Genomic DNA, 25,420 nt, shown 5'->3' with positions numbered 1-25,420 from the left:
TTATTTTTAGTGGAATCCGTAGTGTTTAATAAAAAACGTCTAGCGAAAGTTTAACAAAACATACGAGTATCTACATTTCAGATGAATTAATTAAAATGAAAATTATGGAAATAATGAGACTGATAAAATAAACAAACAAATGAAATTCAAAACAGGAACAGTTAAATAAATTTTCATATAAAATATGACCTAAGCTCAGCATCTACCGCCTGTTTGTTGTTGGTAAACCTCAATCGTGTCTCCTTCTTCCATCTCCAGCGAGTACGGTGTGTCGGTTTCGTTAATCGGCGCGCCGTCGAATCTGAAGCGCACTAATGCAATCGCTAATCCCTGGAAGCAAATAAACACTTAATCTCTTTGATTACATCTAAATAAAACGTAATAATTGTGTAAACAAATGACTCACGGCTCTTTCACAGTAAGCATTCATGAGCTTTCTCAGCGGCGTGTGTTTTTTTATCTTGAACTGAACGACAGCACTGTCCTGGCCAAGGACTTTAAGGTTAATGTGCTCAGACTCAGACTTTGTGTCCTTTAACAAAATAAAAAAATATTGGTCAACGATAAATTATGATTGATTTAACAAAAACACGAGTGTTGATTGTTTTTAGGTTAAGATACATTACATTTTTAGTGTCGGCCATTGTTTTAACAATTATCCGGGATATTTTTAAGTAATTTAATTTTTTTATTGATAAATATTATTTATTTGTATTATTGTTATTTTGTTATGTAGTTATTTTTATAGTTTATAGTCGTTTTGTTTATTGTTATAAATTAATACAAATCCCGCTCTTTGCGTCGCAACAAAAGTCATATTTTCTCTGGTTAGTTTCTGTTTTCATGAAAGTTTTTTGAAGACAGCGCTGTCAAACCTTTTGACGGGTTTACAATTGTAGCGCGGAAATTTTTTAAATAAAAAATTATTATAACAATAATAATAATAGAGAAATAAAATAAATAGAGTGAAGTCAGCTGACAATTTTTAACATTTTACTACAAATCATTTATAATTGTAGGAAATATTTTAAAAAATTCGTATGTATAATTTTTTTTCATTTTCTAGACTTGGAATTTTTAATAATAATTGAATTGTTATAAAATTCTAAAAGAAATTTTAATCTTTGTCAACTTCAGTGGCATAAAAAAGCGTCAATATTTTAATAAATTAATTTAACAGATATTTAATAATTTTTAGAACTTTTGTTAACAAACAAATTATGGCAAAAAAAAAATTGACATGTAGAAATTAAAAAAAATTTTTAATGAAATTTTTTAAAATTAATTTATTAGAATTAATTTAATTGTAAAATAAAACTAAAAATTTGTCAAGTGACAGCTAACTTTAATGTCATATAAATGAATGTGTCTTAATTATAAAAAATATCGGCTAAAATTTTGTTCCCAGCAATTAATAAAAAAATTCCAAGTACACTCCTACTCAAAGAAATTGTGAAAAGGTAATAGATCCAGGTATAAAATGTACAAAAGTATCAGGATTTAAAATATAACACGAGATTCAATACGCAGGACAATATATTACGCCTGCGCAGTAGCAAAGTGTGTGTACGTGCCAGTCAGCCGAAATTTTTTCGCCAAGCCCTAAGGTTACCTACCAGAGGGGAAGAGAGAACTAATCTGAGCAGCGAGTGGGGGTCGTCCATCTCTATCTTCATCTGATGCATATAGGTATACTGTAAGTGTAAGTACATACTTTTATACTCTGCTTAGTCTTACACTACGATGAAGTTACAGCACCATCAACCATCTTCAGTACACACATTCACACTTACAAAAGGAACTTTGAAGTGATAGTCACTAGACACGCTAGCAGTTTCAGTGTCTCCTTGCAATTACGGTAATTATTACTGAGTAGAATCCTCATCACTAAAAAAAGTTAACATTAATTAAATTCTTAAAGAGTGATAAAAACGTGGTATTAATATTTTTTTATAAATAATTGTGAAAACTCTGGACTAATTTATATTGTTATTGTCGTCTAGGATTGTTCCAGTCTATACCGGGTGGTGTGGGTTAAATTTATTTACACACAAACGCAAGATGGTGCCCGAGTGATCTTCAGAATAAATATTAATTCTGAACTGCTACTGACAAAAATAATCGTGCTATATTTACAAATTATCTAAATAAATAAAATAAATGGTAACAAGTGATTGATGGTAAATTCAGTGAAGTGAGGGCGATGCTAACAAAATCATGGACAGTGTGATGTTTTTAAAACTATATAATCTGTCTTTTGGAATTGATGCTGCTTGAAAAGACAGAGAAAAAAAATTATGCGCTGAGGATAATGTCGGGTGGATTTAATGATAATTCTCAGTCTTCTAGCTAATGAGAGGCTATTCCTGAAAAATATATATCGAATTTATGTCAATAAATGTAACCATCCATTTTGTTTATGCACGAGAACACGCCTCATTCCAAAAACATGGATCTATCTCTGAGCAATACACACAGCAGATGGAGTTTTGTGTATGTGCGTGAAATAATCGTGATTTACTTCCCGGTTCATGTGACATAGTACATACACCATATATACTGTGATAATAATAATAATCACAATAGTTTTAGTTGTAGTGTAACACTATAAAGTCCATGCAATTCTGAATGTATATTGCGATTAATCATTTTTTATTTTAAAAAAGACATTTTTATCTAATAGTAAGATCGAAAAGATAAATATTATTATTTTAAAAATAAAATAAAAAAATTAGAACAAATATCTATTTATTGCATCAATGAGTTAAAGTTGATTTTATTATCATTGACAATAAATAAGTGAGGAATTTCATCACGATCAATGAACTACAAAGAAGATTAAGTAATTATTTATACTTAATTTTATTTGTTTAACAACATAATTATCCAATAAAATTTGATTTAAATATTTAACTTATTAAATCACGTCAAAATTATATTTTTAAAAATATGAAAAAAGGTATTTTATAATTTAAAAACAATTATTTATATTCATTTTTATTTTATCATATAATTAGATTTTTATTTATTATTATTTTGCTTAATAATAATACGCAATTTATTAATTATTGATTATATTAAAAAAGAAAAAAAAATTAAATTTGAATGTTGTTATTAATAATATTTATTTTTCAGGCAAGCAAAAAAAAATGGTCAGCTCATCGGGGGGAACCCCCCGCATCCAGGTCTTCAGACCAACCTATGAAGAGTTCAAAGACTTCTCCAAGTACATCGAGTACATGGAGAGCAAGGGAGCGCACAAAGCTGGCCTTGCTAAGGTGATACCACCTCCTGAATGGGTTCCACGAAAAGGAGGTTACGACACCTCAAAAATGGACCTGACGATACCTGCGCCAATTTGCCAGGTAGTCAATGGCAAACAGGGTCTTTATCAGCAGATAAACATCCAGAAGAAGGCAATGACGATCCAAGAGTACGAAAAGCTGGCAAATTCTGAGAGGTACGCCACTCCGAAGCACTTTGACTACGAGGACTTGGAGCGCAAGTACTGGAAAAATATCACATACGTCGCCCCGATTTACGGTGCTGATGTTTCGGGGTCTCTGACAGACCCAGATGTCAATGTATGGAACATAAACCACCTGGGTACCATCCTTGATTATGTTAACAAAGACTACGGGATTTCAATTGATGGAGTTAACACAGCTTATCTGTACTTCGGGATGTGGAAGACGACTTTCGCGTGGCATACTGAAGACATGGATCTGTACTCGATAAATTATTTACACTTTGGAGCTCCCAAGACTTGGTACGCTATTCCTCCAGAGCACGGCCGTAGGCTCGAGCGACTTGCCAGTGGATTTTTCCCCAGTAATTATCAAAGTTGTCCGGCTTTTTTGAGACACAAAATGTCCTTGATTTCTCCACAAATGCTTCGACAGTATTCGATACCTTGTAACAAAGTAAGTTTTTAATTTTTTTTTTTTTTTTTAATTTATTTATTAAATTTTGGCCCTAGGGCAAGTTATGATGCTCTCTAAGGAGCATCATAATTAAATACATTTTCTAATGAGTACATATTTAAATTAATGTAATAATAAAATATATAAAATAATAAAAATCATCATTGACTCTTCACAATATTGTTTTGCACTATTCAAAAAATTTTAAGTAGTTTATTAAATATTGATAATTATTATTATTAATTTTAATTACAGATTACTCAAGAAGCTGGAGAAATAATGATAACATTTCCTTATGGATACCATGCTGGTTTTAATCACGGGTTTAATTGCGCCGAGTCGACTAATTTTGCAGCCCCCAGATGGGTCGAATATGGAAAACGAGCTACTCAGTGTATTTGTAATAATGATATGGTTAAAATATCAATGGATACTTTTGTAAAGCGTTTTCAACCAGAAAGGTAAATAAAGTTATTTTATTTATTTATAAAAATTTTAGACCATGAAGCCTTAGCTCTCTAAAGGCCTTAGATATAAATAAATACATAGTAATAATAAAAGTAGTTTAGAATAGAACAGTAATGGAAATGATAATAATACTAAGACAGTAAGAATAAGAAAAGTAACGTTGTCTCAAAGCAAAGTCTATCTAAGTTACCATCTAATGAAATTTAAATCAAGAAATCAAAGAAATAGCACAAACTGTTTATCCCGAGTGAACAACCTTAAATAACTGATTATTTTTTCTCTAGATATGATCTGTGGCTGCGTGGTGAAGATATAGGATGTCATCCAGAAGATCCGAGACAAACAGCAGCACCAATGCCCTCACAAATGGACCTCTTGTGCAGCAACAGCACCGACAAGCTACCAGACAGTTTTATAAATGCACCGAAAAATAAAAGACACACAATTCACCGTAAAAAATCACTGGTCGATTCAAATCCTGATCTCAACATGGACGAATTAGTCAATGGTACTGACATTCCTGCTGATGTGAAAAAAGTTCTCCAGGATCTGGAGCTCGAGGAAGACGTCCCCGATGAACAGCAGCTCGAAGTTCTTGAGGATATTTGGTTAAAGGCCGGGGAGTTGGAAATTGAAGAGGCTAGTTTGTACGACGATGGGTACAATAAAAAGAAAAATAAACGCAAAAAGAGACGACTGACTGTTGATAAAGAACGTGTTGGAATAAAGACTAAAAAACCTGTAAAGAATATCAATCAAAGTAATAATGGTGAAACTGAAGGAAATACGTCGACGAATTCCGACATTAAACCAAAATATCTCGATATTATTGGCAGCGCGGTTCCGTGTCTTGTTTTACCAAAAATTACAAACTTTGACGGTATCAGTTCACTGTCAGATTCTCAGAGTCCGATAAAAGCTAAGGAACCTTCTACATCAGAGATCTCTCCTGCGATGCCCGATGACACTCCGGTAAAAAAGAAAAGAAAGTACACCAAACACAAGTCAGAGAATAAAGAGCACAAAAAAGATAGTGAGGGTAATGATATTATTCCTAAGAGGACTTACAAGAAAAAATTAAAGTGTATAGCTCCATTGTCAGCTCCGGAATCTGTATTTGATTCTTCTCAACCGCTTGACGTATCTGACGCTTATGTACAACGTAAATTAATGGCAATGCCCAGCCTGTCATCACAAAAATCACAAAAGACTGAATCTATTAAATTAAGTAGCAATATCATTGATATTGATCAAAGTATTATTAATAAACCTGTTGAAAAACCAACACCTCTACAAATCAGTGAGAATATTGATGCTTGTATTGCAGCAGTTGTTTCACAATATCAATACATGTCTGATTCATCGCTAGACGAAAAATCATCTAGTGAAAATGACACTTTCGCAATTGATGATAAATCCTCAATCGGTGCTTCGATTGATGAATCACCTGTTATGACAAAAACCTCTGAGGTTGACAACAAATCATCAGCGACTGAGGAGCTCAGTGATGATAAATCTTTAATCAAGAGTAACACTTCTTTATTATCAACTTCTTCATCACAAACTGAATTTTTCGGATTCTCGGAATTAAACCAGCCGAAAAATAATTTGAAATTTAATTCTTCAATTGCAGGAAATTCCGAGGTGAAGAAACAAAAATCATATACAGTTCTACCCAAGAAATGCACTACGAGTGTCAACAGACCGGTGAATATTTACCCGAAAAATGACATCATAAAGGCACCAAAATTGTGCGTCCTTACAAATCCCCAAAGCGAAGTAAAGCCGACTTCTACATTACAAGACAATGATACTCTGAAAGCAGCCAGCGGACTGTTGGTGCTTCAGCAAAGTTCACGGATCCTCCCCAAGCCCTCCAATGAATCCAATATATTTATAAAAAATACAAATAACAATTCGTTTATTCAAAACAGTCAAGCCAAGACGCCAATTCAAAATATTTTAAGCACCAAAGAAATGCAACAGCGGTTGGAGAGATTCAAGCTGATGAACACTTCGATAAATCCAGAAAGCAATTCTGACAATAAATTGGATGTTTTTCAAAATAAAGTATGTAACTCTTTTTCTGTCGCTTCAGACCGGGTTTCTGTTATTGAAGAGTCAAAACAGGGACAGATTGGTGGTATGACAGCTTCAGAGGACTCGCGAGTCGCTACTAAAAGATTCTGGCAAGTACCAAACACTAATACCGTCCTCATTGCTAATGACTCGAATATTAACTCGACATCGAGTAGCTCTAAAAAGTTTTGGCAATTACCGAGTGCAAACGCTCTCGTAATAACCAGTGACAACAAATCATCTAACAGTATCAATCAATTTACCAACAATACAACTCCGCTATTTTACAGTACGCCGAACAACAACGGTCTTATTACACTAGCGCCTAAAACAAGTGCAAGAATGTCTCTGGGCCAGTCTTCGTCGCTTCATCATCATCAGCAGCAGCACCACCACCACCACCACCACCACCACCACCACCACCACCAAAAAGTCAACATGGGTACTTCAATTCTAAAAGTATCCCAGCCAGGACATCAGCAGAGTTCTATAAACACAGTTGAAATAATAATGCCTCAACCCCAGTATCAAATTCCGGTTGTTCCTCAGCTGCAAAAAATAGCTCCGGTGCCCTCGTCGATGATTATGCCTCAAGCAATGCCACCGATGATAAAACCTAAACTCAAGCGGACACCTAGGAAGAAAAAACCAACGAAATTATCCATCAAGTCCGCGGACAATAGCCAGGACTCGAGTGAGCGGAAAATGTGCTCGATAGCGACGCAAGTCGACAATTTGTCTCCGCTAAAACTCACTAACTGTAATATTGACCAATCTAGCACTCCGGTGGCTTTTGTCAAGGAAGAAACCTCTCCACAGGAGTACCCAGAGTCCAGTTTCTCCTCCTCAACAGATAATAGCGCCGCTGCTATCAAGTCTCAGATGCTTTTCAGCGTACCGTCTAACAAATATTTGTCAATGTCTTACGCAGACTCGAAACCTTTGACGGACATAAAGCCAATTGTTCCATCAATGAACTCGGAGATAAAAATCCCGATTCCTACCAAGCCTTCGGCAATCCACAAGATGAACAACATAAAGCCTCCGGTGCTGACTAAAAATTCAACTAAAATTCAAGGAAATAAAGCACCGCGTAAACCGCGAGCTCCTAAAAAGAAGAGTTCAGTTAAGTTGGAAGAGAAAAATCCGCCAGTATTAACAATCGAAGCAAACTACCCGGCTTTGAGCACCAACGAGTCATCAAAAGTTTCCACGTGCTCGTCTTCGTCGTCTCTCCTGTCGCCAACTCTGTCGGCTTCCAGCAGCAGCACGTCTCAAATAATTCCCGGTCATATTTTGGACATGTTGTTTCCAAACCACCCGGACCTAGAGAAAGTCAGGACCTTCAACGACTACTGGAGCAGCCAGTCGTCGCACTGCGCTATTTGCACGGGATTCGCGAGCTCCAGCAATAAGAGCAATCGTCAGATGCCCCCGGACTGGAAAAATTGCCGAGCAATGAGCTTACCAGAGAGGTCTTCAATCTGGGTGTCGTCGGCCTTGTTCGCGGCGAACTCCAAGGAGCAGGACATCGAGTCGGAAAATGACAGCTTGCTACGTTGCCGCGATTGCCATGTCGTGGTCCATGCCTCCTGTTATGGAATTACTGTATTACCCACGGATTCACCCAACTGGGCCTGTGATAAATGTAAAGCCGGGATGACGCAATCTAACTGCTGTCTCTGTCCAATGCGTGGTGGTGCTGTCAAACGGACCAGCGACGGTCGCTGGGCACACATTTTTTGCGCGCTTCTCATTCCTGGCGTCACCTTCAAAGACTCTGTACACAAGGATCCTATTAATGTTCTGACGATAAAGCATAATATGGTCAAACAACAATGCTCGTATTGCAAACAGAACACTGGGGTGGTTCTGAACTGTCGGCTCTGCTGCAATTCTTTCCATCCTTCTTGCGGGCTTGTTGCTGGCGCGGCTTTTGATATTCCTGCTTATGATTTTGTAGAGTTTAAGGTATGTTTTTATTTTTAATTTATTTTTTTTTTTATGATATTTAAGTTAGCTGTCACTAGAACATTTTTTAATTTTATTTAACAAACAAATTTGTTCCAAAAAAATTATTTAAAAAAAATTGTATTTTTAATTTATTAAAATTTCTAAATGTCAATTTTTTTTTTTTGCAGTAATTTATTTCTTTAAAAATTTTTTTAATTTTCAAATATCTGCTACTTTGATTTTCATTTTAATTTTGATGGTAAACTAAAGAAAAAATCAACTTGAATCAAGACAAAAACTTTTTAAGTTAAGAATTTTTCTACTCAATTCAAGAAAATAAAATTCTTTAAATTTATTTACTTGATTCAAATTAATTTTTTGTTTATTATAAGTAAAAATGAAGTAATTAAATGGTTTTTTTAATTCAATTTTTCAGGTTACATGTAATGCACACAATAATAAATCAAAAGAAGAACTAGATATCCGTCAAGGTGACAAAGTATGGGCTAAACATAGAAATAAACGGTATTATCAAGCAACTGTTGAGTCAATTGATTCAGCCACGTTCTGCATGGTCACATTTAGTGATCATAGCTTCAGCAATAATCTTTATCAAACTGATATAATTGTAAGTGTTATTAAGAATTTTTTTTTAACTAAAAATTTCTTTTATAATTTGTATATTTAATATTAAAATCTATTTTTTTAGAGCCATAATGCTATTCCAGAAGTCGGAGAAAGTTGTAGAGTAAAATGGACTGATGGAAATATTTATGACGCTATTTTTGAGGGTACCAATTTTCGAACAATGTACGCTGTAAGTAGTAATTATTACATTTAATTAATTAAATTTTTTTATTTATTTATGAAGTTAATAATTGTTTATAATTTATTTAACAGGTAATGTTTGACGACGGATCACGATTTGCTGTAAAACGCAATCAAATTTTCGCACTAGACGAAGATTTACCTAACAGGGTACAAGGACGCTTGGTGAGTTGAGTCAAAAGTTAAAAAAGATAGAAAGGAAAGAAAAAACTAGGACAACATTTCGACCACCGAGAACTCAAAATTTATTTAAAAATTTTTTTTTCTTTCTTTTTTTTTCTAAAATATTTTATTTTATTCTGTTCTTTGATTTCTTTTTCTCAACTAATTTATTCATTTCTTTTCTTTACTTTTTTTCTTTTTACCAAAGTCTACTGCAACTGAAATGCAACATCGATCTCATCTTTATGGCAATGAAAGCAGTGGCTACTTCGTAATACAGAGGAAAAGAAATAAACTTAAATTAAAGTGTTAATTGTAATTTTAAATAATACAACAATACTATAATAGTAGCAATAACTATTATTATGATTTATTAAATAATATTAATAATATTAAAATAAACTGACATAGACTTCATCATTTAAATGAAAAAAAAAAAAAAAAATATAGAATAGATTATGATAGAGCTAAAGTTTATCAACTGTTGTAAATAAATGTAACTTTATTGTAGGATCTTGTTTGATTCTAGCTGTAAAAAAGCTAAACAAATTTAACTTTGAAATACTCAAGCTATGATTATTATTAAGGGTTAAATTTTTTTTATTTTATTTATTGTTTTTTGTCTCGAAATTAATTTATTTTCGTCATTGTTAATTTTAATTTTTTTTTTTTTTTTTTTTACATTATTTTTATTTATATTATCCGGACTCTGCATTATTCTGTCTCATATTCGGGTTGCTATAAAAATTAAGTGATGCATAATTAATCTAGAATCAAACAATATATATTTATATTTTAAGTACCTGTATTATATGTGTGAATTTGCAGTTGATATTATTATTCATATTAATAAAATTAATTATTAATATCTATTAATTTTAGGTTAAACCAACAAAGTCATTAAAAATTAATTCATCAATTAATTATTTAATTAATAATGCTAAATTTTATTGATAAACATAATTATGAAAAAAAAAAAAAAATAATTATCAATCACTATTAGGTATTATATAGAGTTTAATCTTAGTGATATTGTTGTAAAAAAAAAAAATTGATTTTATCACCGAGTTTATTCAATAAAAAAATAATTAGGCTGAGTAAATTAATTTATTAATAAATACTATTGAATAAATAAATAAACAAATAAAATAAAAATTTCTATGTATAAATTCAGCTAATTATTGTCATATGAACACAACGTTTAAATAAATCACCTATTGTGAAATAAAAAATTAAAAATAATAAAATAAATTGATTTATTTATTTAAATAAATAACCGCATAATTTGATTCATCATAATAAAGTAATTTTATTAATATAATAAGTACATTGTTTTGCAATCGATAATATACATTCAATATTTTAACAACGATCGCTTAGACCTATATTTTATTACATAAATTTAATTTATAAAATAATAATATAATAATAATTTAAATTAAATTAATTTAATGTCAATCAATAATAGTACTTGCAGTAAAATTATACAATCATTAAACTAAATGATCAATAAACGTAATCAAGTCAATGAAAAAATACATTTAGGAATGTTAAGCGTAAATAATATTAATTTAATTATAAATAAAATTACTGACTATATGGGCCGGCCAGGTTATTGGTTGGAAAGTTTACCTATACCACTTGGTGACTAGATAATTACATTGCATAATATAAATATATATACAAATACATACATATGTATATATATATATATATATATATATATATATATATATATATATATATATATATATATATATATATATATATATATATGTATATATAAATATTTTTGTCATTTGACTTCTTTTAAACGCAAATTATTCATTATACATTATTTATCTGTTACGGTCTTTTAATTTAGCACAATAGTCAGCTATCTATCTTTTTTTATTTATAAATAGTTGTATTTCAAGTACTCTCATGGGCCATTGGTTTATCTTTAATCATTTTTCTTAAACACACATCCAATGTGTCAATTTTCTAAGTCAATCTGCTATTCTGTAATCAAAAAAAAAAATTATTTTTGTTAGTATTATTTAGTAATTTTTATAAAAATTATAAATGATTTTAAAGTTAGCAGATATTTGATAATTTTTTTATTTTATTCAACAAGTAAATTTTTTCTGAAAAAATTGCATTTATAATATCAATTTTTTTTCTCATTTTTGTTACCATAATTTATTTGTTAAAAAAATTATTAAATATCTGCTAAATTAATTTTCATAAAATTATGATACTGACAGCTGTCAATTTTTTTTTATTTTCACATGTGGAATTTTTTTAGTAATAATTTTATTCATTAAACTATTATAAAAAAAATTTTGCATGTAATAATTATTAGAGGAAATTTTTTAAAGTATTTTTATTATTGTAATTGATTTGTTAAAAAAATTCTAAAAATTATCAGATGTCTCTCAATTTCAGTATCATAAAAGAAGACTATAGATTATAAAATTAAAAGAAAGAATAAATTTACCTGAACTGGATATATAAACGTTGATTGACGGTCTTCTCCGAGTTTTGACCTGGCTATGCAAATATATCCGCCCATGTCTTCCCACTTGAGCGACGATATTAAAAGATCTCCGTTGCTAAGAATTTCGTATCTTGGGTTCATTTTGTGGGTTATTGTGCCGTTAAACGATTGCCAGATGATCTTTGGTTTAGGTTCTCCTTGAGCAATGCATGGTAACACCACCGTGCTGTCCTGAGAAACTAGCATCGACCCAACAAAGTCTGTTATCACGGGTGCAGTAATCATATTGCATCTGTCAGATGACTTTGTTGTTGACACTGTCAATACCAATCATCACTTATTAATAAAAAAATTTTAACAATTAATTAAAAAAAATTTTTTTTACAATATTTACCATCAACGTCAATGTATGTCGACGCTACTTGTACTTTGTCATTAACTACTGACACACAGTGTACAACTCCAATGTCGACTTCTGAAGCGCAGTCGACAATGTACTTGGACTTGACAATTCCAAAGCCGAATTTTTCCGCTGCTTGTTCATTGTAGACCAGATTTTCGTATTTGAAATTTTTCATCTAAAAAATTAATTTGTTTTTTTTATAATGTTACAATTAAAAAAATTAGTAAATAATTTATGATACTGAAGTTAGCTAACAGCTGTCAATTTTTCAAATTTTTATTACAAATCAATTGCAATAAAAAAAAAAGTTTTAAAAATTTTCCACTGATAATTCTTTTTTTAGTTTTCACATTAAATAATTTGTTGATACAAAATTATAAAAAAATTTCTAATGTTAGTTAACTTCAGTGAAATAATTGTTAACCTAAAAACTTGACTAACTGATAACGAGGTAATTGTAATAATATTCGTTGTTCAATTAGTACTTTATAATTTTTTTGTAATTTGTAATTTTAATTCTAACACAGTTTTAATTTTTCAATCTATTGAATTTTTACTTCAAAAATTAAAACAAAGTTTAAAAGAAAAAACAAATATAATTCTAACCTGACTTTCCAAGTCGCCGCGAATCCAGTGAATTTGGGGAATTGGTGATCCGTAAGCAATACACGTCAATTCTCCAGATTGTCTGTAATAAAATAAAATTATTAATCCAATTAATAGTCTATATTATTAAAAGAATAATTAAAATTTTATGGCCAGTATATTTATATGATAAAACGAATTTTTAATGATACTAAAGTTAGCCGCGACGTTCAAAAATTTTTCTATTTTAATTTAATTTTACATTTTAATATTGACTTTAATTTCAACAATTAAATAAATATTTTTAAAAAATTACATGTATAATTATTCATATTTTTTACATGTGAAATTTTTTACAAATAAATTATGACAAAAAAAAAAATTGACATGTAGAAATTTATAAAAATAAAAAATGCAATTTTTAAAAAATAATTTTTTTGAGTTAGTTTAATTGTTAAATAAAATTAGCTAGTAGATTTTTATTTTCATAAAAATTTCTGTCAACTCAAGCGTAATAATATAATAAACTTACTCTTTGGTTAGTAAAAGTGGTCCACCGGTAATTCTGACAGGTTTCCTCTTGACTTTAGACTTAAAAAAAAAAAAAAAAAAAAAAAAATACAAAATCAACTGTCAGTAAAGTAAGTAATTATATAACATAAATGTTCAAGGTAATTTATTCCATGCAATATAATTAAATATATTACGATGAATAACTAATTTATTTCTAATAATTTCTTGTAGTTAAAAAAAAAAGAACAGTATCAGCGATAACCAACCATTCTATGATGATGTGTCTCGATATTGTCTGTCAGAGCATTTGTATAAGAATCATCGAGATGTTTTGGCCTGTCGTCGTAATCAGCGGCGTCTTCAATGGATGATTGTGGTTCTAAATTAATGTAGTGACTCTTAGTCATCTGTATCACTAAGGTCAGGAAAATAAACCCCAGTGTTGACTTTTGAATAGTTTGTTCCATCTGTAAGATAAAAATCTTACGGTTATAAAAGGTAAAAAATATAATAATAATAATTATAAATATTTATCAATCCGGTGAATGCACTTAGATTTACTTTGACCCGCAAATCCAAATGCATCTTCATTTATTGCCGCTTTTAACATTCATTTCTCATTACATTGCTTGTGCGCATAAAAAGAATCATTCTCGCATGCGAATTAAGCCTCTTCATCTTCTCTTATGTTTTTATACTCGCCGGTAATGCATAATATAAAGTTAAAGAAAAAAAATAATGATAATAATGGTAGTAAAAAAAAAAAAAAAATAGTAATAATAATAAAAAGGCGAAGAAACTCAAACCAAGTCACGATCAGCAATTCTATCAGTGTCTCTACTCCTTCTCTCCTGACTTATAACACACATCATTTTTCAATTGATACCTTCCGATCGTACCGTTTAATTAATTAAGTATTTTATAGTCAAGGTTCATTATTACATATATTATTATTAAATCTCTTCAATTTAAATCATTTATCAGTAATAAAAGTTATTTATTATTTAAATTTAAATTGATAAAAATTAATAAAAAGGTTGATATAAAAAAAAAAAAAAAAAAAATACAATGCTAAATAAATAAATAAATAAATAAATAAATAAATAATTAATTTTTATTAAATAACCCGCAGTGAATTTTATTAAGCAACTCATGTCTGACTAAGAAAAATTTTACTACTTAACGCAGACTAATACATTTTTATGCGTTTCTTTGTTTTACGGTCTCGATAAATATAGATAATAAATTTTAACGGGATTAATTAAGTTAAGTGCATCAACTTTTATTTTAGTAACAAAATAATATTGCTAGGATAATATTTGAATTGACATGATAGGGAGCCAGTTTACAAAATTAATTAATATTTTTTTTTACAAATACTAAAGACCAATTAATTAATTTATTTATTTTCTTTTATAGATTTGTATCAGGAAGGGTGATTATTATTGTTTGTAAAAATTAAAAAAATCTAAAAGAAAAACAAAAAGTATTGATGGGAATAAATCTAGAGGGAAATCCTCATTAAATTATAAGAATAATTATATAAAGTCATGAGATTAAAATCAAGAGTGTCACGTACAAGTAGACAAGAGTAAAGACGAGGAGGATAATTCAAGAGAGAACCAGACATTTATTCGTCATCGCTCAGAGCTGTCTACCGCTGCCGATCATATCGGAAGGCATGTATTCATATATTTACATTAAAATACACATGCATCTATATTTTAAAGTGCAAAATCAATAATTTGCCAAGAGTGGAATACTTCAGTGGAAGAATTAAAATAATTGGTGGAATTAAAAAAAAAAAAATTATTCCAAAGTGGTGAATTCAACAGGACGTGAGTCGGCGGAAACATGTAATTTTATTATTTATTATTATATATACAACATACTACGCGACGGATTTCGTATTATGGTTTGTACGTAGTAAGAGTGATTAATATAAATAAGTCAATGGAATTATTGAGAGTAGTCCGTCATTTAGTTGGTAAATATATAAACTAGTGTTGTATTTGTTAGGGAGATCAAGTTGACTCGGGTAATTTTAGTTGTTACATTAGTTAGTAAGTAAATCAGTGTAGCAGATGAGATGAGATGAGATGAGAGTAAGTTAGCTCATAACATAACTCATATAAAGCTACTGAGAATTCGAATAGAAGAGTGTACTGGTATGGATGGAGTAGATTGAGAGACAATACTGATGTTCAAGATGGGAAAGAGAAGAATAAAAGAATTTACATGTGACGCATGCACTTGTCACTTTATTCAAATCAGAGTTTATTATTTTTTTTTTTTTATTTTTATTGTCAGAGTTTATTAAGATTATTTATACGAGTCTAATTAAAAAATAATTATTACAGGTAGTTGAATAAATTAACCGGCAATAAAATTGAAATTCAAGAGAACGGGAGTTGAAAAATAAAAAGGGAATGAAAATAAAAATAAATAGAAAAAAAAAAGTATTGGACACGAGTCGAGTGTCTGAAGAGAAATCTCAAGATGGCTCGAATAAAATAGCAATAAAAATTCGAATTATCCAAGAGGCCGCGCATTGGATTCGTGCGCACGCTCGTTCGATCTCAAGTCCACAAATCACACATTTGTATTTAATTATGGTTCATCGTCATCCTCACGTGATGTATATATATATATATATATATATATATATATATATATATATATATATATATATAAGTATAAATGTATATATAGCGATATATATCATGGAACACCATGACATATCTCTTAAGAATCTACTCACAACTCCCGGTAATTATTGTATTCCATGAATAAAAATTAAATTCAAAGTAAATAATGTAGAACAAAAATAATAAAAAAAATTCCATCGTTTTTTATTATTATTGTTATTATTAAATGAATAAATTTTAAATTAATGTGACTTTATCAGTAGATTTGACTACGTGACTTATTGCATGATGCAACAAGCCTGCGATGTGAATCCGGTACAGACTCGATGCAGACGTGAAAAAAAATAATTTCCTCTACAATGAATTTATGTCAATTTTATTTTTAAGCTTTTATTAACAATTTACCCTCAGGTTTAATAAAATTCCCACTCTTATAAATGACATTTTTTATTGGTAAAAATTACACGTCTTTTTAGAGTAATAAAATTAAATTTGTAAAATAAATTATTAATACACAAAAAATAATTATTTATGAGTGCGTTTATAAATTAACAAATTATTTAAATAAATTTAATTAAACAAAAAAAAAATATTAAAAATAAATTCTTACTTCATTAGTAGAAAGTAAACTTAGTAGTCACTATAAAGACCCGCGAGATCTCTTCCGCAGCACGAAACTGTTAAGACTGCCGTAATATCGCCCGAATACCCGATCCGATGATTTAGTTCAAACACGTGGGTAGATCGCGTCGTCTGACTTACCGACTATGGCACGTGTTTTAAGTCTATGTATGTTACACATTTTATATTTAATAGAATCGCGTGTATCACGCTTCTTATTGTAAAATTTATCATTGCACTATTTGATCTAGCAACTCTAATAAAATTTTTCATCATCTTCTCAAGCAACTATTTTAAGTTAATAAAAAATACAAAAATTTTATTTATTTATTCAAATAATAACTTAAATAAATTCATGAGAGCGTACAAGATTCGACTGATAATGAATTTAAATTTAATTTACAATTAATTCAATTTGCGTGTATACATTTGCACACATGTAAGATAAAATGAATGCACGTGCAGGTTGAAACTAGTTAAATCAGGCAATAAGTCATATCATACAAACTATACAATGTAAATACAACTGGTGTCCCTTTACTGTTACATGCATTACATACAGAGTGTACGTACTCTTACTCTTATGTATTTAATTCTTATTCTTATGACTTATGATACACGTTAATCTTATGATCTAATTCCTCGGTACTTGAACTCAAGTCGAAATTCAATATTACAGTCTCTTAGATCTTAGCAATTCATATTATATGATTTACAGTCTAGTGATGAAGGTAGATAACGCTGGAATAATGATTTAAAAAATTTCATACATTTTTCTTCACGACTTTACGTAAGTACTTTTTATTTCTTCTTTTATTTTTTATTTGCAAATCACTTTATTTAAAATAAAAAAATTTAATAAAAAATTTTTCAACAGATTTTCTAATAAATTTTTACCAAGTATTAATTTATCTTCTGAGTAGATCTGACAAACGCGAATTAAAAAGGTAGGTCAAGGTGCGCGAATTTTAAATCTTCCGGCTTAAAAATGATATTCTTCACTACTTAACTCTAGCTTACCTAATTGTTTTTTTTTTGTTTTTTTGTTTTAGTAATTAAAATTCCACTGACCTTGGTACAAATAATTAGCAGCAGTTATTAACTTAAATTTCTCCTGGTAATTGCCGTAAAAAACTTAGATAAAAACTTAAACTGTTCAGCGGTGGTTGAAGCTCAACGAACAAGCTCAACAAAAGGTTGGAAGATGAATTAATACTGTGAGCTCGTGATCCCGATATTTATACTCAGAAATGCAACAATCGTGACGTATCATTTGCGCTCGATTGGTCGGCTACTTACTGATGGCGGGGGCTGTGGATATGTCTTGTGGACCAATCAGAGAAAATAATGTAACCCACACCCGTTAGTCACACATCTCGAGCGTAAAACGTCGTCACCTCACGGTCACACCATCATCGTCATCATCATCATCATTTCAATCCTTATCCTTATTCTTGTCCTTACATTCATGCTTCCTCTTATCGGCTGTGCCTTTACACCATATCACCGGTGACGGTTTGATTAAGCCCGAGAAAAAATTTCACCCTCATCTCTCGCTCGAGTGGCTGCAGCTAAGAAAGCTCCAGACCGAAGACACCACCTGGGACTTGCTGTTTTTCGTAAATTCAAATGAAAAAATCACTTTTTTCCGCTGATATAACTTTCCTTGACATTTCCGTCGAGGATTTCTGACACACCTGGCTGTAAAAAATTTTGAAATTTATTTTAGTTCTTGATATAGGGTGAAAAATTAAAGATATGGAAAATTTTATATGCTAAAAAAATATAAGCTCTAGAAAATTAAATTTTAAACGAAGAATATCAAAATATTCTTGTTTAATTTTTTTGGTTCAAGCGAACCTTTTTTTTTGGACAAGAAATTTTTTTTTAGGGAAAGTTTTATTTTTTATATGAAGACAAAAGTAAGTAAATTAATTTAAAGTTTAATTATTGCTAAAAGAAACAAAAAAACATTGAAATAAAATTTTTTTTAGTTTTCAGACAAGGAAGCTATGTCAGTTTCTGCAAAGATAAGTAAGTCAGGACATTAATAATTTTGATAAAATTTTTATGCTCACGAAAAGTTGATGAAATATTTTCTAGATTTACTGAAAATTTATAACTTTTTTACCGCAATAGATAAATATTAATTGGTAAAAACGCCATTTTTCATTGATAAAAACTTTGAGTCAGTTTTTTGAATCAAAGAAGATTAATAAAAAAAGTAAATGTTCATGTCATGATTTTTTTTTTTTTTTTTTAATTAAACGCTCTTTCGGCTTAAATAAAGAGATCCATCTTTTGTAACAATCAGATGTAAGTAGAAAGTTTTAGGGTTTTTACTCCTACTCAATGAAAATAATTCCGGAGTAAGTGTGCGTGCGATGACGCATGTCAAATAAATAAATTACAGTACCAGGATTCCCTGTGAAGAAATAAAAGTACCAATAACTGACAATTAACGTGTGGTACGATGTTCTGAGAAGTTAGTTAATTTTGTTTATTACTAATTAATATTGTTTTTCAATTTTTTTAATAATACTTTTGAGTACTGCGTTGAACCATTAATTACTTTGAAGTTTAATCTTAACTACGCCGAAGTATATAATTTTTTTCTTCATCAATTGTCTTTTTAAAAATTATGCAAATAACTATTGAATTTATATAATTGTTTCTGAAAATCAAGTTGTCATTGAAAAAAATTGTAAATTTAATTTTCTTAATTGTAAGAATTATTATTTCAAATTTATTGATTTAAAAAATTTATTGTTGGAAAAATTAGGGCCGGAAATGTAATTACATTTTTTTTTTTTAATTTTAAATTTTTATTTTTCGAAATCTAATATAAATTTTATCAAAATATCCTTTAGTTGATAATGTTATTCTTGAAAAGACTTTAATTTAATTTTTTATTACTGTTAATTAAACTTTAATTAGTCACATTAATCTAATATTTTTTTTCTAATTCTAAACTTATTATCTGTATTTAAAATATCAAAATTGAAAAATTATCTTTTCTGATGTAATTATGATTTTATGTTTTCTTTTTAATCACTTTTAGATACACTATTTATTTTACTAATTAATTTAAAAAAGAATTCTTAATTGAAGAAAATAAAAATTGAAGTTCAATATTTCAGTTAATTACATATTAAAAATATTTAATATCAATCATCTAAATGTCAGAAAAAAAAATTCTGTTTATTGCAATAACAATTACTCTAAACAAATATTGCTCAAAATTTTTAAGTTTGGTCAAACATTATTCACTACTATCAATTTTTTTTCAATATCTATTAAGAAATATTTAAATTAGCTTATAGATATCTTTAGCTTTAAACAATATTTAAAGTGATTTCAACAGCGATCACACAAATATTGAGAAGAAAATGAATATTAAAAAAAAAAAACAAAAGAAGATAGACTCTATTAAAATTAATCAAATTAACATATTAGTGCGTCATAATTGACGTCAAATATTTACTAACGATAATGATCTTTTTATAAAAACTACTGTCTAAAAATTTGGTGCAATAATTACCAACACGAAAAATTAGCTTGACCAAATAGATTATATTGATATGGAAAATAAAAGATTGTGTAAAAAATTACAACAGATCCGCGTCTCATTTCTTTATCTATCTCAATCCATAACCCATTAAACTAACTAAATATTTTACCAACAATGACGTCTTCACATGTGTATTTAAATTTGTACAAGTTAATTTGAATAATTAATCCCTAAATAAAAATCAACCTGTCAAAATTATTTTAATTACCAAATTCTAATAATCCCAAGTGTTTTAGCTCTATTTGATTTATTCGGCTGGTAAGTTATTCCTGACACTGAAGTTAGCTGGCAACTTTCAATTTTTTTGTTTTAATTTTTATAACAAATCAATTGCACTTAGAAAAATGGTTTAAAAAATTTCCATTAATTTTTTTTTTTTTTTGGTTTTACATGTGGAATTTTTTTAAAGACATTAAAGTTAACTTACAGTAGATTTTTTTTCGTAATTTAGAGCAATTAAATTAAACAGGCCATCTTGAAACTATTCCTTTCTTTTTCCTTTTTTTTAATTTAATTTATTTATGTGGATTTCAAGTTTTTTTTTTTTTATGTAGATATTAGTTCTTTATATCACTTTGCACTATTAAATGGAACTATTATGTACAATTGCTGAGTGGCGTTTAAATAAATAAATGATATTCAAGTTAGCTGTCACTTGACAATTTTTTAATTTTATTTAACAAAAAGATTTGTTCCAAATAATTATTTTTTAAAAATTGCATTTTTTATTTTTTTTTTTGCTATCATTTATTTGTAATAAAAATTTTTCAATTATTAAATATGTGCTACATTAGTTTTTATATAAATAAATCAATAGATTATTATAAAAACAATTATAACTGTGAATTTGGTATAAAAATAAAAATTGACAATTATCAGCTAATTTCAGTATCATTTTTTTTTCTTAAATTTTTTATAATACTGAAGTCAGCTGACACCTGTCAATTTTAAAAATTAAAGAAAAAATCAATTAAAATAAAAAAATTCTAAAAATTTCCACTGATTATTTTTTTTAATTTTCACATGTGAAATATTTATATTAAATTTTTTTCATAATAATTTAATAGCTGTAAAATTATAAAAAAATTTATATCAATTTAAAAAAATTGATTGTCAGCTAACTTCAGTATCATTTTTAAAAAATTAAATTTCTTACAATACTGAAGTCAGCTGATAGCTGTCAATTTTTTCAATTTTAATAACAAATCAGTTAAAATAAAAAAATGCTTCTAAAAATTTTCACTAATTATTTTTTAAAATTAATTTTTAAGTCTTAATTTATTCTCACAGATTTTTCGATAAATTCCCCACAAAAAACCTAATGGGTTAATTAATCTATTTAATACAAGTTACAACTGACTAAAACAAGCTCCCATTGGATTAATCTGGATAGACCAATGAAGTATTTTTTTCCTTTTCATAATTCATCATGGTCCAAAGATTCGCAAAGTAGACAAGTTTGTACACGTTAAAACTTAAAATCATGGACTGAATAGACACGTGACCGGTCTAGAATAGTTCCGACTAGATCTGAAAATCCCATGGTAGATGAAATCTCGTCTCGTGTCTAGACCGGCACATTTCTACTCACATAACTCTCGCTGACTCAAAGTTCGTCGTCCGAAATGAAACAGGGTTCCGAAAATCGATTCACCGAATCGTTATTGTATCGTAAGTATACCCTTTAGATAGTTATTATAATATTACTACCGGGACCTTTCTCTGTTATGTGTCATGGAGAAAGACTTCGACTGGTCCGTCTAAGAATTTTTTTATCCATGTTCAATCTATTCTTCATTCACCAAACTTATCGCTTTGATTTATTAGTTTCATTTCACTTTTCTCTGAATGAATTAATAGTATTCTTATTCTTATTCTTATTTTTTTTTTTTTTTTAATTTTTTTTTTAAGGTTATGTCTATTGACCCTACATTGTCATTGTTGTTCTGGGAAGCGCTACTCACTCAGTTTATCGGTAATGCCCGCTAGAAATCTCTTCTTTGAGAAATTTAAGATGTCAAGGCTCTCAAAACTTATAACTTATTTTATTTATTATAACTGATCCAGTCGGTAAATTCTTTTATACATTTGTTATAAATTATATACTTTTTAGGTGAAGAAATTAATGATTCCTTAGATTTTTATCTATTCTAATATTGTTCCGATGACTTCTTAGAATGATTTCTTCTATACATACACGTATTCAGACCCTATTGCATCATCACTTGGTGTTACGTTGCTGTGGTTGGTGGCCGACGTGACAAAATCAGTATATGTGTACGCAGTATAGTATGGGTATGGAAATATATAAATGAAGAAAGATATAAAGAATTATATGCGGCAAATGGATAAAAAGCAAAGAGAATAATCAGAAGAGAAACGAGAAAAGATATATACATATATATTAATGCTAAAGGAATATCAATGGACTTTGAATTGGCATATTATATTTCGCGGAATTATTTCCTTGGGTTTATTTATTTTTTTTACATTCATATCATTGATTTATTCTTCTATAACAGTTTTAAGCTTATACATATGTATGATTTATATATACCACCTATAAAGGCATCATCTTTAACATCAAATATGAAATATCGCACGGATTGCCGTTTTATAAAAGGCGGGGTAGTAGAGTTCATATGTATATATATATATATATATATATATATATATATATATATATATATATATATATATATATATGTGAATATGAATATGGATGAATTAAAAAAAGGGGAAAATTGTAAAATAATAAAAAGACTGCATGGAGAGATAATTTCAACCTGCTAAATTATCATTAGAGTACCTTTCATGATTAGAGGTTGCATTGATAAAATTACAGTGATATAGAAGAGTTTATCTTTACTGGCTGGTAAAAAATTCATCCAAGTAATCAATTTTAATAATTAATTATTGCATGACATTTAAAAATCAAGTTGTAAATTTCATTTCTTTTAAATGAAAATACACCACTTTTAATTTTTACAGGTTTAATAACCTCGGGTGTTAAGAAATGATCGTTTTTGGTATTCTATTTCAAATATTAATTACTTTACGATTATCGTCTTGATGAATGTTATTTTTTGTCGGGTATTGTATTACTTATTTTTAATGATTAAGTATATCAGTATTACGTTTTTTTTCTTCCTGTAGAATAATTGATTGTAAACTCGGGGCAATTTTTTAAGTATAATAATGCAACTGATAAGTGTTAAATAGTAATTAAAAAGATTACGAAATTTATTTCGAGGTGGAATAATGAAAGATATTAATTAAAATTGATTTTAATCGCAATTTGAATGACATTTTGTATTCAATTAGTTATCACTATCTTGGCCATTAATATTAGATTTTACAAACTCTAATTACCTAAAAATTAAGTAGAATTTTTAAAAATTATTTTCTTAATGTGCTTTTAAGAATAAAAGTCATCGTTATATCTCTATTAAAAATTAATTACTGTTAAATTAACGCAATTAACTTGAAAAAAATCCTCAAATAAATTTTATTTTGACTTTAACATAGCTATAATTGAATTTTTATTTTCGGATTTTTAAAAAAAAGGGAATAAAAAAATGATAAAGGGTAATTAAAAAACCTTTTAACTTTAATGATAATTTTTGTTTCAAATTATCGCCTTTTGAAGTATCAAAAGAATAATAAAAATAATTTTTTATTTATTTTTTTTATACAAATAATTATTCTGATAATAAACCTTGACTTAAATTATTTATTTGCTAAAAGAAAAAAAAATTGAAGCGTCAATAAAGGCTGGTGTATTCTCGATGTAATTTGTCGTCATTTGCACGAATTTTCGCATAGACCCCCCATTAATTTGATGTCTTGCTGTTTGTTCATTGTTCAAATTATTATTTTTATTGTTATACTTCTCAATAGCCTGAATTGATTAGAATTAATATAATAAATTAGTAATTACCACCCTCTGAGAAATAACGTCAATTACAATTTATTCTGTATCTATACAGACGTATATATTAAAAATATAAGAATTTAATTCTACCAAGTAAAAAATTTGGCGTCATTACGTAAAAAAATTTTGTGTTAAATATTTAACACTTTTATGTGGAAATTTAACATTTATTGTATTAAATTAACATAAAAAAGTGATAAATATTTTATTTTTATTAATAAAATAAATTAAATTGGTTTTTTAAACTAAAGTATAATGCTTAGATTCAATAACTTACAGTCGATAAATAAATAAATAAATAGCCTACTTTAATCCTACCTCATCTAATTCCTTAATCTAATTCATATTATTATAATTATTGTAAACATATTATAATTACTTTATAATTATATTAATAAATTCTAAAATTACTATATTTTACTTTAATTTATAAAATACTAATTCAAAAATATTTGACTTTAATTAATAAAAATTGCTCACTATTAATGTAATACTCTGTATTTCATGGCCCTTAGGGAACACTTGTTCTAGAGTCGATTGAATTAAATAAATAAATAATATATAATCAACAGCGCAATTTAATCTTATCGATAAAATAATTACTATTGTTAAATATAGTCAATTAATAAATGACACTGCAGTTAGAAGACATTAGAAATTTTTTTATAATTTTATAGCAATTAAATTATTATAAAAAAAATTCCACAAATAAAAATTTAAAAAAAAAAAAAAAAAAAACATAGATAAAAATGTTTTTTATTGTAATTAATTTATTAAAAAATTGTCAGCTTACTTCAGTATCATAATTAAAAATTACAATAAAAACTTCTTAATGTATATATTTAGAAATTTTTTACAAACTTATGGAGATTTGATTTTTATCTTCCCAATAAAAGAAGTCAAGTTTGTTAAATATTTATGATGCGAAAAGAAGTATAGCAGATGCCCGATAAATTGTGAATCTTAAATAAATATACAAAATATTTATAAAGTGAAAATGCAAGAAATTTCATCCGCAGATTTATCAAAATCTCCTTTAACAATTATTCAATTTATCTTTTGTCTCAAGTTTTATTTATAAAGTTGAAATCAAATTATTTTTAATTTAACAAATACTCACTTGATAAAAAAAAATATTTTGAATTTTTTATATTTATTATTTCTTTTTATCAATCGGTAGTGTAAATTTTTAAATTAAACCAATTGTTTATAAATAATGCATTTTTTCCTCAATGACTGACGGCTCCTTGAAT

General features: G+C 28.2%; 3 protein-coding genes and 2 long non-coding RNA genes across 8 annotated transcripts; 3 read left to right on the top strand and 2 right to left on the bottom strand.

The window, feature by feature from the left end:
* Window positions 1-161: 161 nt before the first annotated feature.
* Sumo (Small ubiquitin like modifier) lies at window positions 162-826 on the bottom strand. The gene is made up of 3 exons (XM_074254102.1): window positions 627-826; window positions 407-532; window positions 162-330 (listed from the first exon to the last, which is right to left on the bottom strand). The coding sequence occupies exons 1-3, from the start codon at window positions 642-644 to the stop codon at window positions 196-198; spliced, it is 279 nt and encodes a 92-aa protein (XP_074110203.1). The 5' UTR covers window positions 645-826; the 3' UTR covers window positions 162-195.
* A 580-nt stretch (window positions 827-1,406) lies between these two features.
* Window positions 1,407-9,819, top strand: LOC141535526 (uncharacterized). Of its 3 annotated transcripts, none has more exons than XM_074255490.1 (9): window positions 1,407-1,858; window positions 2,004-2,959; window positions 3,136-3,923; window positions 4,179-4,384; window positions 4,676-8,441; window positions 8,860-9,051; window positions 9,133-9,240; window positions 9,324-9,416; window positions 9,622-9,819. In XM_074255490.1, exons 2-9 carry the CDS (start codon window positions 2,950-2,952, stop codon window positions 9,724-9,726), a joined length of 5,268 nt encoding a protein of 1,755 aa, XP_074111591.1. In that variant the 5' UTR covers window positions 1,407-1,858; window positions 2,004-2,949; the 3' UTR covers window positions 9,727-9,819. The 3 variants fall into 3 exon arrangements, with proteins under 3 accessions (XP_074111591.1, XP_074111592.1, XP_074111593.1); XM_074255491.1 differs by having other exon boundaries at window positions 1,407-1,936; XM_074255492.1 differs by having other exon boundaries at window positions 1,407-2,842.
* Window positions 9,820-10,693: 874 nt separating this feature from the next.
* Window positions 10,694-17,885, bottom strand: Impl2 (Ecdysone-inducible gene L2). 2 transcript variants are annotated; one of them, XM_074255494.1, is made up of 7 exons: window positions 17,734-17,885; window positions 13,660-13,860; window positions 13,413-13,471; window positions 12,902-12,983; window positions 12,287-12,470; window positions 11,893-12,209; window positions 10,694-11,414 (listed from the first exon to the last, which is right to left on the bottom strand). In XM_074255494.1, exons 2-7 carry the CDS (start codon window positions 13,858-13,860, stop codon window positions 11,397-11,399), a joined length of 861 nt encoding a protein of 286 aa, XP_074111595.1. In that variant the 5' UTR covers window positions 17,734-17,885; the 3' UTR covers window positions 10,694-11,396. The 2 variants fall into 2 exon arrangements, with proteins under 2 accessions (XP_074111595.1, XP_074111596.1); XM_074255495.1 differs by lacking the exon at window positions 17,734-17,885 and adding an exon at window positions 16,652-16,844.
* Window positions 13,752-16,620, top strand: LOC141535530 (uncharacterized). The gene is made up of 3 exons (XR_012480603.1): window positions 13,752-13,891; window positions 14,813-15,249; window positions 15,754-16,620. It is a non-coding gene; the product is annotated as an uncharacterized LOC141535530 (long non-coding RNA).
* A 3,904-nt stretch (window positions 17,886-21,789) lies between the features above and the next one.
* LOC141535462 (uncharacterized) lies at window positions 21,790-22,480 on the top strand. Its single transcript, XR_012480595.1, has 3 exons — window positions 21,790-21,904; window positions 22,145-22,303; window positions 22,410-22,480. It is a non-coding gene; the product is annotated as an uncharacterized LOC141535462 (long non-coding RNA).
* Window positions 22,481-25,420: the final 2,940 nt, after the last annotated feature.

Source organism: Cotesia typhae, unplaced genomic scaffold (assembly GCF_013202065.1).
Source record: "Cotesia typhae breed Kobodo isofemale line unplaced genomic scaffold, CoteBio_Ctyphae scaffold_13, whole genome shotgun sequence".
NCBI classification, from domain to species: domain Eukaryota; kingdom Metazoa; phylum Arthropoda; class Insecta; order Hymenoptera; family Braconidae; genus Cotesia; species Cotesia typhae.
This window is presented reverse-complemented; position numbering and strand designations above follow the sequence as displayed.